The following is a 12360-nucleotide window of genomic DNA, read 5'->3' on the forward strand; positions in this document are numbered from 1 at the left end:
TCTGCAATGCAGGAGAAGAGGGTTGGATCCCAGGATCAGGAGGATCACCTGGAGAAGGGAATGACAACCCACTTCAGTGTTCTTGCCTGGAGAATCCCAGGGACGGGAGAGCCTGGTGGGCTGCCGTCTATGGGGTCACACAGAGTCGGACACGACTGAAGTGACTTCGCAGCTTAGCAGCAGCAACAGAAGGAAAGGAGGCTGGGAAACTGGGGAGGAGGAACTAGATCCTGCAGGGCGAGCAGACCAGTCACCTGTTTTGACCTATTTGCCATATTCGTCGTCGTCGTCTTTTTTTGGCCCCATTGCGAGGATCTTAGTTTACCACCCAAGAATGGAACCGGTGACTCCTGAAGTGGAAGGGCAAAGTCTTAACCGCTGGACCACAGGGGAATTCCCTGCCATGTTCTTCTTTTAAAGACCAGCCTACTAGATGCAAACGCTGAACCCAATTAGGAGATCTCACAAACAGGCATTTCAGTCAGGGCGTTCACGAAGTGAAAGTGTCAGTTGCTCAGTTGTGTTCGACTCTGCGATCCCATGGACTCTAGCCCACTAGGGTCCTCTGTCCATGGGAGTCTCCAGGCAAGAATACTGGAGTGGGTTGCCATTCCCTTCTCCAGGGAATCTTACCAACTTGGTACTTCTCAGATACTTATCACCATTGATTACCAGAAGAATTTTGACGCCGACTCGACCACCCCTCCCTTGGGAAGAGAACCCCCTAGTTTCACCGTATAAAAGTTCCTCTCAGGCCTCCTATGGTTTATATGCATGAGGTTTCATCTCGGCTTCTGCTTTAGCAGCGAAAGCAGAACCGACCTGCAGGTGACCGAGGACAGGAAGGAGAGTGGGGAAGACCCTCGGGACCGCGCAGGGCGCCCGTGCCTTTAAGGGAAGGGGCGAGCCCTTGGGGGCGTGTCCGCTGGGCGGGGTTGTATGAGGGGCGTGGCCGGCGCGGGGAGAGCCGGGGCCGGGCCTGGGGCAATCCCCGGGACCAGACCCGGATGCGGCTGCCGGAGCGGAGCGAGAGTCTGAGAAGTCTGGGGCAGAAGGTCGGGCGGCGCGAGCCAGCGGGCGAAGGCTGGAAAGGCCGCGAAGCCCGGCGGGGTTGAGGTGCGGAGTTTGCGGGTCCGAGGCCCGGCCGGAGGTAAGAGGAGCCTCCCCGCCCGCCTGGGCGCGGCGGGAGGATCACGCACCCGGAGTTCATCTGCTCAACATCCGCCAGGATTCGGAAAGGGAGCACTTGGACGTTCCCGGGGTTTCGCACCTAGAAAGTGCTGCAGCAGAAGTGATCGTAACCCCAGTTTCCTGCCTCTGCTCCTATCAGGTCTGCAGATCTTCCGAGCATCTGAAAGTCTAGCCTCGGAGAAGCGCACAGCCGCGCTCAATAAATGCTCCCTTGTGAGCGAGCACGAGAAATCGGCTGCCAATAGACTCGTGTTGATCCTTAAGTTGGGAACACCTGAGGGCGTGAGCCCTTGTTAAATGAACCCTTATCGTTTTCTCTGACGCGCCCGCGTTTGTCTTCATTTTACGGATGAAGAATCAGAGGCTCAGAGACGTGGAGTGACCGCCCTAAGGCCGCATAGCGCCCCAGTGGCTAAGCCTGTATTGCAGACCTGGAGTGTCGGCTCCAAGCCAGTGCCAAGGGCAGTCAGAGAACTGCGGAAGGGAAGAGCCTGTCAACAGGTGAGGAAAGAGTGCTGAGACAGGCCCTTCTGCTCCCTTTTCCTTCCCACAGGCACCCCCTCCCCCCCGCCAGAACTTTGAGCAAAGATTTAAAAAAAAAAAAAAAAAAAAAAAAACGTTGTTTTCTGGGCTTTGTTTTTCTTGAAGGCAAAACAGTCTCATTAGCAACAAGTGGAAGAGCCAAAAGAAGAAAACTAGTGTGCCAGGGACTTTCTTTTTTTCTTTTTCCCCTTTCCAGTTTAATTTCTTTGGAAGAAAAATTAAGCTGGTTTTTCCCTAGTGTTGAGGGAAAAGACATGCTAAAGTCCAGCCAAGCTCTGCTGCTAACAGGCTGTGTGACTTTGAGCAATTCATTTCCCCCTGGGCCTTGATTTCCCCATCAGAGGCAGTTATTGCCCTGGGTTTCCATGGAAACACTACAGGGGGCTCAGGAGGAAGGGCTATGTACTCTGTCTGCTAGATGAGTCAGGCCCATCCAGAATGTGGCTTCTGCATCAGCTTTCCTTTGGAGGGGGATGGGAGAGGGGCGTTCTTTAGGCCCCTCCTGTGGGGTCCTGCGGTCTGGTCTTCTGTGACACTGTCCCTTTCTCACTCCTACCCAGCAGGCCTCTGGAGGTGCCAGCTGTTTGGAACTGAAACACTACGGAAGGGGAAGCATCGGGTGAGGGCCGGGCCCCTTGGGGGCTGATGGCCGGAGGACTGCTGAATGTATCCTGGGTCCTGAGTTTGCTCTGTGTGCTGCAAATGGTGGAGACAGTGTCTGGGGCCAGGGCCCCATCTGCAGGGGCCCACATTAGCTCCCAGTTTCCAGCCTCAGGTGTGAGCCCGACTGGCGTGGTAGACGTGAGTATCCACGCAGCGAACTGGTATCAGGTGGGAATGTATTCAGATGATTTGGTATTTACTGAGCACCTACAGTGTACCAAGCACTGAGCTGAACCCTGGAATATGCCAGGGAACATATACTATAGACAAAAATCCCTGTCCTGATGGAGTGAACAATCTCCTAGGAGGATGGCTAAATAAACGTGTAGATTTCAGGCAGTAAAATGCTAGGTGCTCTGCAGATGAAGAGGATGAAGTGGTATTGCGGAGTGGAGGCTGTGAGGCACAGGGAGTATTTACAGCTGTTTCAGATTGGGTGATCATACATGGCTTCTGGGAGGAAGTGACTTGAAGCCAAGCTCTGAGTGGAGAAAGGAAGCCACTTGTAACAGACGCCAGAAGGAAGAACATTCCAGGTGGGAAAAAAAGCATATGCAAAGGCCCTTAGGCAGGAACAAGTTTAGTGGATTTCTAGAACTGTGAGGAGACCAGAATGGCTGGAACAGGGTGAGTCAGTGGGGAGAATGTTAAGAATGAAGATGGAGATGTAGTGGTGGTCAGATTACGAGAGGCCTTAGGAGCTGAAGCTAGGAGGTGGGATTTGTTTTATGACAGTGGGGGAGGGAGGGGCGGCCCATGGAAGGTTTTCAGCAGGGAATTCTCATAAATCTGATTTATTTCTTCAAAGAATGTCTCTGGCTTCTCTGGAGAAAATGGACTGAGAGGATTGAGGGTAGCAGCAGGGAGACCAGTGGGAAAGCTCTGGCAGCTTCCCAGGTCATTGATGGTTGTGCAGAGAGGAAAGAAGTGGCGGGACTTGGAGTAAATGTCGGAAGCACAAGAGGTACTGATGGTTTGGATGGAGGGGCAAAGTGGTGGAAGAAAGGAGTCAAAGAAGGCTCCAGATTTCTGGCCTTAGTGTCTTGGCCGGTGGGGGATGGTAGTGCCTTTGACTTGGATGCACCAAAGACCAAACGGTGATGAGAGCAAGGTGGCTTCCTCCTGAGGCAGGGAGGTATGCAGACAGTGGAGACAGGCTGCAGGGAACTCGCATCATTCTTTCTGATGTCTGTAAGGGGAGGGGAGGTCACAGTGGATCCGGAGTGAAAATCTGAAGTCAGGGGGCTGGGTTCTCGCTTCATATTTTCTTCAGAGGGAGGACAGAGTAACAAACTCCTCCCCACCTGAATGAACAGCTGAGAGTGTGTTTAGCACCCACGCCGACTTTATGGGGCCGCAGAGTACCTTCATGCCCTTTGTTTGAACCAGGCAAACAGGTAATTATGCCCAATTTGCAGATGGGAAAGTGATTTGCGGTTACTCTAGGTTATAAAATTGACTGCTGCCTCTTGGAGGCAGGAAAACAGGGGTTATCTGGCTTGGGTCAGATAATCTCTCTGAGTTATTGAGCTCTTCAGCCAGCCAGAGCTGTGCAGAACTCACCAAATCCTGGCCTCAACCCCCCAAGATGAGTCTGATGATTTCTGTGCTGCCCATGAGGATGCTGAGGTTCAGGGAGGGGAAATTGGCCGTGAGGGAAGTTGCAGAGCCAGGACGTGAACTCACTGCTGCCTCCTGCTGAATCCAGATCCTCCCTCTCTGGCTTACTGTCTCCCAGGACTACACAGGTAGCTGCCCTTTTGAAAGTCCTGCCAGCCTCTGGCCCGGGATCCTGCAGGCTGGGAAAGGCCACCCACTTCTCACCTAGGTCCTCTTATGTAGTCACTCATTCAACAAAGATTTCTTGAGCACCTATTATGTGCCAGGAACTGTGCTACACGTGAGGAGTAAACCACTCAGTTCCTGCCCTCATGGAGCTTGTGTTTCTAGTTGGGGACGCACATGAGAAACAGGCTCACAGGTCAGGTAAATCCACAGGATTTCACTGAGCGATGAGGATCACAAAACAGGGTAGGGATGTGATGGAGTGAGATGGAGAGAGGTGACCACTTTGCCTTGGGCTGTCAGGGCAGGCCTCTCTGTGGACAGAGGCCTGAAGCTTTGCAAAGATATAGCAGAACAGCACGTGCAAAGCCCCTGAGGCAGGAGCAGAAGGCCATGTCATGTCACAAACTTTGGGAGGCCGGAGTGGCTAGAACAGTGAGCTAGGGGGTGAAGGATGAGGGAGGAGACGGGAGAGGGAAGCCAGGTTGCTTGGGGCTTTGTGGACCACTGCAGAAGGAAATGGCAACCCACTCCAATATTCTTGCCTGGAAAATCCCCTGGACAGAGGAGCCTGGTAGGCTACAGTCCACGGGGTCACAAAGAGTTGGACACAACTGAGTGACTCCACTTCCACTTTGTGGACCACTGTGCAAAGTGGGTCCGTTCCTAGGCATAAGATGGGAGCCATGCTAGCATTTAGAACACGGGAGGGACATCTTCTGGGGTTTTTTTTGTTGTTGTCACTGGACTGCCAGGGAAGTCCCCAGGAGGGACACGATCTGATTCCAGTTTTTACAAGGATCCCACTGGCTGCAGTGGGAGAATCAACTGGAATGGGTGGAGGCAGGGAGCAGGCTGGCAAAGCCACTGGGGAAGAAGGTGGTAGTAGCTTTGGGAAGGGGTCCAAATTAAGATTTTTTGGTGGGGGGGAAATAGTACTGAGCCACCCAGTGCCCTCATCCTTCCACGTGTGACCTCAGAGGGCCAGGGACTTGTTTGGCATCAGACTACCAGGGCCCAGTAATTCCAGGACACTCCTTTTGGGAAGAAGGAAGTCTGAAAAAAAAAAAAAAAATCTCCACAGATCTGACAGAGAGACTGGACATTTAGGGCTAACCCTCGCAGTCCCGAGGGGAACAAGCTAACAGGTAAGCTCTTTATCTCTACTCTCAATTTTCACCTCTGGAAAAAATAGTAATCAGCGCTTGTTGTACTGAACACTGAGTGTGAACCAGGCAATGTTCAAAGCACATGAGTGAGCTCGTTTAGCCCTGCATTTCAGGAGCTGGCAAAGTTCAGCCCACAGGTCAAATCAGGTCCACTGCTGGGTTTTGTACAGTCCAGGAGCTGGGGATGTTTTTTACTTATTTTAATGACATAATTAATTTTTGGCTGATCTGGGTCTTCGTTGCCGTACACAGGCTTTCTCTCATTATGCTGAGGGAGGGCTCCTCTCTACTTGTGGTGCGCGGGCTTCTCACTGCGGTGGCTGCTCTTGTCGCAGAGCACAGATCTAGAGCTCGCAAGCTCAGTAGTATGGCTCACAGGCTTGGTTGCTCATGTGGAATCTTCCCAGACCAGGGATTGAACCCATGTCCCCTGCATTAGCAGGCAGGTTCTTAACCACTGGGCCACCAGAGAAGTTCTTGAGAATTGTTTTTATATTTTCAAATGATCGAAAACAATTTTTGAAAGAATGGTATTTCAGGATGCATGAAAACTCAATTCACACCTCAGTGTCTGTTAAGTATACCTTTATTGGAATGCAGTCATGCCTGTTTGTTATTATGGCTGATGCTTTCACAGGATCAACCAGAGTTGAATGGCTTCAGTAGAGAACACTTGGCCCACAGAGGGGGAAACATTTAGCCCTTTACAGTTTGCCGACCCCTGCCTCGTTTTATAAAGGCGGGAACCGAGGCACAGAGAAGTTGAGTTGCCCAAAGTCGCACAGCTCTGAGTGGGGAAGCAGGATTTGAAGCCAGGCTGCATGGCTCCAGAGCCCTGTCCTCAGAAGCAGGGTTCCACCTGGCCTGCTGAGCGGTTGTCACAAGGCCGAGGGGCCTCTGGAAAATAGCAGTGTTTTCTGCTCCTGGGTTGGGGTCCTGGTGGGAGACCTGTGATTTTCCACTCCTCGGAGGACTTGCCCTGTTGGGGTCCAGCCGTGGGGGTGAGAGAATAGAAGGGCGTGTACTGACAGGAGCTGGGAGAGGGGAGTTTCCACCCCAGCTCACACCTTCCGCTCCTCTCGTGGGAGCTGGTCAGTGAGGTTAAGAACGTGAGATGTCTTTGAGAGTAGTTTAATGTCTGCAGGTAACTGACTCTGGATGAGTGTTTTCATTTCCACTTGCTGCTGTAACAAATGACTACAGACTCAGTGGCTTAAAATGAGCACACATTTGTTATCTGGGGGCTTAGAAGCCCAAAATGGGTTTCACTGGATTAAAATCAAGGTGTCAGTACCGTGTTCCTTCCGGAGGTTCCAGGCGACGGTCCATTCCCTTGCCTTTTCCAGCTTCTAGAAGCTTCCTGCGTTACTTCCTTGGCTTTTGGCCTCTTCCTCCATCTTCAAAGTCACCAGCCTAGCATCTTTCTCTTTCTCCACCCCCACTTCCTCCCTCTCCCCCACACTTCCCCCCTCCACCCGTCTCCCTCCCTCCCTCTCCCCCAGTCACTCACTGTCTCTCTCAGTGTCTGGACCTCTGCTTCCTTCGCATCTCTATCACTCTGACCCTCCCACCTCCCTCTTATAAAAATCCTGTGATGACATCTAAAGCCCTCCAGATAATTCTGGACAATCCCCCCATCCCAAGAGCCTCAATTTAATCACCTCTGCAAAGCCCCTTTTGCCACGTAAGGTCACACTTCACAGGCTCTAGGGATTAGGACTGGACATCTTTGGGGATCATTCCTCAGCCAGGGAGGATGAACCAGAAGCTTGTGACTCCACGCTATCCCCTCCCAGCCCCTCATCCCTCCTCCTGTGAGCAACGAAGCACACAGCCCATTCCTGTCCTGCTCATGCACAAGGACGTGCCTTTGGCTTCAGGTAACAACATTTAGAGAAAGCATTCAGGTAATGAAAACCCGAGCCTTTCTTGATGGGCCCCAACCAAAAAATGGAAACAATTAGAATTGTCCCCTTGATACTGGAGTTGTGGACTTGTTTGGCTTCTTAATGGAGGCAGCGTGGACTTTGATAGTCTACAGTCTGCGTGCACACGTGCGTGCTCAGTCGTGTCCGACTCTTTGTGACCCCCTGGACTGTGGCCCACCAGGCTTCTCCATCCATGGGATTCTCCAGGCAAGAATACTGGAGTGGGTTGCCATTTCCTCCTCCAGGGGATCTTCCTGACCCAGGTTTCCTGCATTGGCAGTGGATCCTTTACCACTGAGTCACCTGGGAAGCCCCCATCTACAGTTTGATAGTCAGTTATAAAGGGTGTGTGCAGAAGCACTTAACAAAACATGTGGCACCAAGATCTGATGGCCAGGCTGGGTTTGATGAAGACTGCCCTGTAGGTGAGGAAGGCAAGGTCCAGACACCTTAAAGGGGCCGTTTCCCTGGTGCTCAGATGGTAAAGAATCTGCCTGCAAAGTGGGAGACCAGGGTTTGATCCCTGGCTTGGGAAGATGCCTTGGAGAAGGGGATGATCTCCAGCATTCTTGCCTGGAGAATCCCCATGGACAGAGGAGCCTGGCCGGCTATAGTCCATGGGGTCACAAAGAGTCAGACACGACTGAGTGACTAAGCACAACACAGCAAGGGTCACCCAGTGAGCTGGCAGCAAAACGGGCGCAGACTCAAGGCTGCCTTTCCTCTCAGCTACCCGGTCTTCCACACCAGTCTTACTGAAATAGGATTGAAAACTGACAGCCCGTGGGCTAGTCTAGCCGCCATGGTTTTGGTTTTGGCTTTGTTTTTTGGTAGTGTGGGGTTGTTGTTGTTCAGTCACTAAGTCGTGTCCACCTCCGTGATCCCATGACTGCAGTGCGCCAGGCTTCCCTGCCCTGCACCGTCTCCTGCAGTTTGCTCAAACTCATGTCCGTTGAGTCTGTGATGCCATCCAACCATCTCATCCTCTGTCGCCCCCTTCTCCTTTGGCCTTCAGTGTTTCCCAGCATCAGAGTCTTTTTCCAATGAACCGGCTCTTCGCCTCAGGTGACCAAAGTATTGAAGCTTCAGCATCACACCTTGCAGTGAATATTGAGGGTTGATTTCCTTTCAGATTGACTGGTTTGATCTCCTTGCAGTCTTTCATTTTATAACTTGGATGCCTTCCAGCAGGGCACGCCCCCTCCAGCTCATCACTACCGTTGCCGGCAGCCCTGGTGGTTTTAGACATTTAGACAGGGCATTCATTGCATTTGCAACCCTCTCCTGTCCATCCTGACCCTTAAAACTTACCCACAGAGGGAAAAATATTTGACCCTCTCTGGATTCCCTGGGGATCCTTACTGACTCAGGGAAGAGGATGAGAGGGCAAGGAGACGGACTGAGAATTCACCACCCCAGACTCAGAGCAGCGCCACGTTAGCTCTGCGCCCCTTGGGCAGAGCTGAGTTCAGCTCCTGATGAGTTTCAAGGGAGGGGATGGCCAGCTTAGGGCACGGGGGCAGGCAGGAATGTGATTCTGGAGGCCAGATTTGGGGGGACCTGCCTTGCTGACTCACTCTGCTGTCAGGAAGATGGAGAGGAGCTGGGCTGGGAGAGTCTCCTGCTTTCTCCCTGGCTGACTCAGCACTGGAAGGAGCCTGGGGCAGGAGGTGGGGAAGAGGCTCTGCCCCTGGTGGGCTGTTTCCTCTGGAGCTTCAGCTAGTAACTTTCAGGCAGAGCTGAGTTTGAAACCAGCTAGCAATGACAGGCTGTGTGCCCTGAGGTGAGTCCCTTTGCCTCTCTGTACCTCAGTTTTCTCATCTGTGAAGTGGAAACAATTGTACCAACCTCCTAGGTCTGTTTTGAAGACTAGGCGAGTTGGGGTCCAGCACAGTGTGTGGCAATGGCAACCCACTCCAGTACTCTTGCCTGGTAAATCCCATGGACAGAGGAACCTGGTAGGCTAGAGTCCATGGGGTCGCAAAGAGTCAGACACGACTGAGCGACTTCACTTTCACAGTGTGTGGCAAAAAATTATGAGTCCCGACTGTGTGCGAGACTTGGATGGGGGAGGCGGACATTAAGTCAGTCTGTGATCCTACAAATAGCACGAGAAGTGCTTTGAAAAGGAGGACCAGGGGTGAAGAGAGTTTATAACTGGAGGATCTGCCCTGTTCTGGGTAGGGTAGTCAAGGAAGACTTCCTGGAAGAAGCATCTGAGGATTGGAAGATGAATGGTGTTTTTTTAAGGACGGTGCCCCAGGCAGAAGGAACAGTGCATGAAATAGGCATGGCGGGCTCAGTGCAGTGTCTAGAGAGAGCCAGTAAGCAGGGGATAGAGGTTACCAGAAATCACACCTCTAGCATTGCATTGCTAAAAGTTCAGAGAGGGCTTGTGGAGGGGTTAGAACTGTTAAGTGAACAGTTCAGTGGCATTCAAGACGTTCTCATTGTGCAACCATCACCACCATCCACCTCCAGGACTTTCTCATCTTGCAAAACTGAAACTGTTCTCATTAAATAACTCTCCACTTCCCTTCCCCCAGCTGGCAGTCACCATTCAGCTTTCTGTTTCTGTAAGTCTGACTGCTCCCAAGTACCTCGTATAAATAATGATGGAGATGGCTACCCACTCCAGCATTTTTGCCTGGAGAATCCCATGGACAGAGGGGCCTGGCAGACTACAGTCCATGGAGTCACAAAGAGTCAGACACAACTGAGCGTTAAACACTTGCCTGTTTCACTTCGCATGATGTCTTCAGGGTTCGTCCATGTAGTAGCTTGTGTCAGAATTTTCTTCCCCCTTTTAAGACTGAATAGCATTCCATCATATGGATAGGCCACGTTTTGCTCAGCCTGTTCATCCACTGATGGACATTTTGGTTGTTTCTAAACCTTTTGGCTGTTGTGAATCAGGCTACTATGAATATGGGTGTGCAAATGTCTCTTTGAGACCTGACTTTCAATTCTTTTTCATGTATACCCAGAAGTAGATTTGCTGGATTGTATGGTAATTCTATTTTTTTTTCCAGTTTTTGTTAAGATACAATTGACCTACAGTACCATGTAAGTTTAAGATGTACAGCATAATGCTTTGACTTACTTATATTATGAAATGATGATGACAAAGAGTTTAGAGAACATCCATCATCATCTACAGATACAAAAGTTTTTTTCCTTGTGATGAGAACTCTTGGGATCTACTGCCTTAACATCTTTAATATATACCATCCAGCAGTGTTAACTATAGTCGTCACTTTGTACATTACGTACCTAGAACTGGTTATTGTATTTTTAATTTGGGGAGGAGGGACCTGCCATGCTCTTTTCCACAACATCTGTACCATTTTTACATCCCTAAGAGGAGTTGCACAGGTGTTCCATTTCTCCCCAGCCTCTCTAACACTTGTCAGCATGAATCTTTCTAATGAATATTCAGGGTTGATTTCCTTTAGAATTGACTGGCTTGATCTCTTTGCCGTCCAAGGGACTCTCAAGTCTTCTCCAGCACCACAATTCAAATGTATCAATTCTTCGGCGCTCAGCCTTCTTTATGGTCCAACTCTCACATCCGTATGTGACTACTGGAAAAACCATAACTTCGACTACACAGACCTGACCCGGGAATTGAACCTGCGTCTCTTGTGTCTCCTGCATTGTCAGGCAGGGTCTTTACCTTTAGTGCCACCTGGGAAGCCCCAGGTAGAGCTGTGGGGAGGGTATTTTAGCAGAATCCCTCAGAGGTTTAAGATATTTCTCCCTCTGCAACAGACACTGTTAGGGCTCTGCCCATATCCTTTGGGCCCTTTTTTTTTTTTTCTGGCTGTGCTGTATAGTATGGGATGTTAGTTTTCTGACTAAGGATTGAACGCAGGCTCTTGGCAGTGCAGGTGCGGAGTCCCGACCACTGGACCATCAGGCAGTTTCTGACCCTGCCATTTTGGTGGGCCTCTGTTGACTTCAGGTCACCAGCATCTTCTTCCAGAACCACCCGCAAGCATGGCAGGCCAGAAGCGCTGGGGACCTAGCACCTCCCTCCCCGGCTCTGCTCACGATGAGTGATAGGAGTTGGTGTATAAATACCCCAGCTCCCTTGCCCCTGGGGTTACCAGCCTGTGGCGGGCACCGTCTCAGCCCAGCCTTCTCTGGTTGCTTTTCCCGTCCCTGGCTCACTTCCCTGTCTTGGGGCTTGTGCTCTCCACACCTCCCCACTGTGCTGCTTGCTTAGAAATCCTTGTCTCTAGGGCGCTTCTGGAGGAACTCGGACTGTGAAACTGTCTGACTCAGCACTTTCACTTCTGGAAATCTCTCTGACCAAACGTTCTCACTTGTGCCCAGAGAGTCATGTGCAAGGAAGTTGACAGTTGGTGCTGATGGAAAGGTAGACACTCTCAGCTGCTCGTCATTAGGGAAATGTTCCTCTATTGCAAGTCATCCATGGCATGAACTCCTGAGGCTACAGTGAGCCAGAAATGGGGCAGTAATGGTCAAGGACAGGAAATTTAGGAGAACTTCAAATTGCCTGGATTCCAGTGCTTTCTCTACCACTGAGTGTGAAATACTGTCTTTTAAGTCTCCTTATCTGTATAATGGGCAGGATAATCTTATCTTCCTTATAAGATCATTGTGTAGATTAACTGAGGCAACCTTTTAAGCTCAGCACTGTGCCTGGCATATAGAAATCACTCAGAATGTTTTTACTTTCTTCATTATGTCTGTCAAGATGTTAATAAATGGCATGTCTGTGAAGTGGTAAAACTCAAGTTGCAGAAACAAGAACTTTAGGACAGACCCGTTTCTATAAAACAAAACAAACTCTGTACTAAGATATATGTACAAATGTCATTAAATTGAGAAATGTCTGTAAGGGTCTGCTTCAAGCTGATCATGGCAGGAGAGAGGTGGGATTATGGAGGGCAGGGATGAGAAAGGAGAATTTAGAACTCGTTACATATTGTTTCTTTTTCTTTTTTTTGCCATGCTGCATGACTTGCTGGATCTTAGTTCCCCAGCCAGAGATTGAACCCAAGCCCTGGCAGTGAAAGCTCTGAGTCCGAACCACTAGACCACCAGGAAATTTC

The 12360-nt window shown here is 50.6% G+C and overlaps 1 protein-coding gene across 9 annotated transcripts in view; it reads left to right on the forward strand.

The window, feature by feature from the left end:
* Nucleotides 1–12360, forward strand: part of SLC8B1 (solute carrier family 8 member B1) — a 46717-nt gene that overhangs the window by 16163 nt on the left and 18194 nt on the right. Inside the window, exons 1-3 of one of the 9 annotated variants that reach the window (XM_044930116.2) lie at nt 909–1150; nt 1331–1692; nt 2295–2535. In XM_044930116.2, coding sequence (XP_044786051.2) covers nt 2380–2535 — 156 coding nt within the window. In that variant the 5' untranslated portion in view covers nt 909–1150; nt 1331–1692; nt 2295–2379. Of the gene's footprint in view, nt 1–908; nt 1151–1330; nt 1693–2294; nt 2536–12360 lie in introns of those variants that run through there. The other 8 variants (XM_044930117.2, XM_044930113.2, XM_025267550.3 and 5 more) reach the window with 8 other exon arrangements.

This window comes from Bubalus bubalis, chromosome 17, assembly GCF_019923935.1.
Source record: "Bubalus bubalis isolate 160015118507 breed Murrah chromosome 17, NDDB_SH_1, whole genome shotgun sequence".
Taxonomy (NCBI): domain Eukaryota; kingdom Metazoa; phylum Chordata; class Mammalia; order Artiodactyla; family Bovidae; genus Bubalus; species Bubalus bubalis.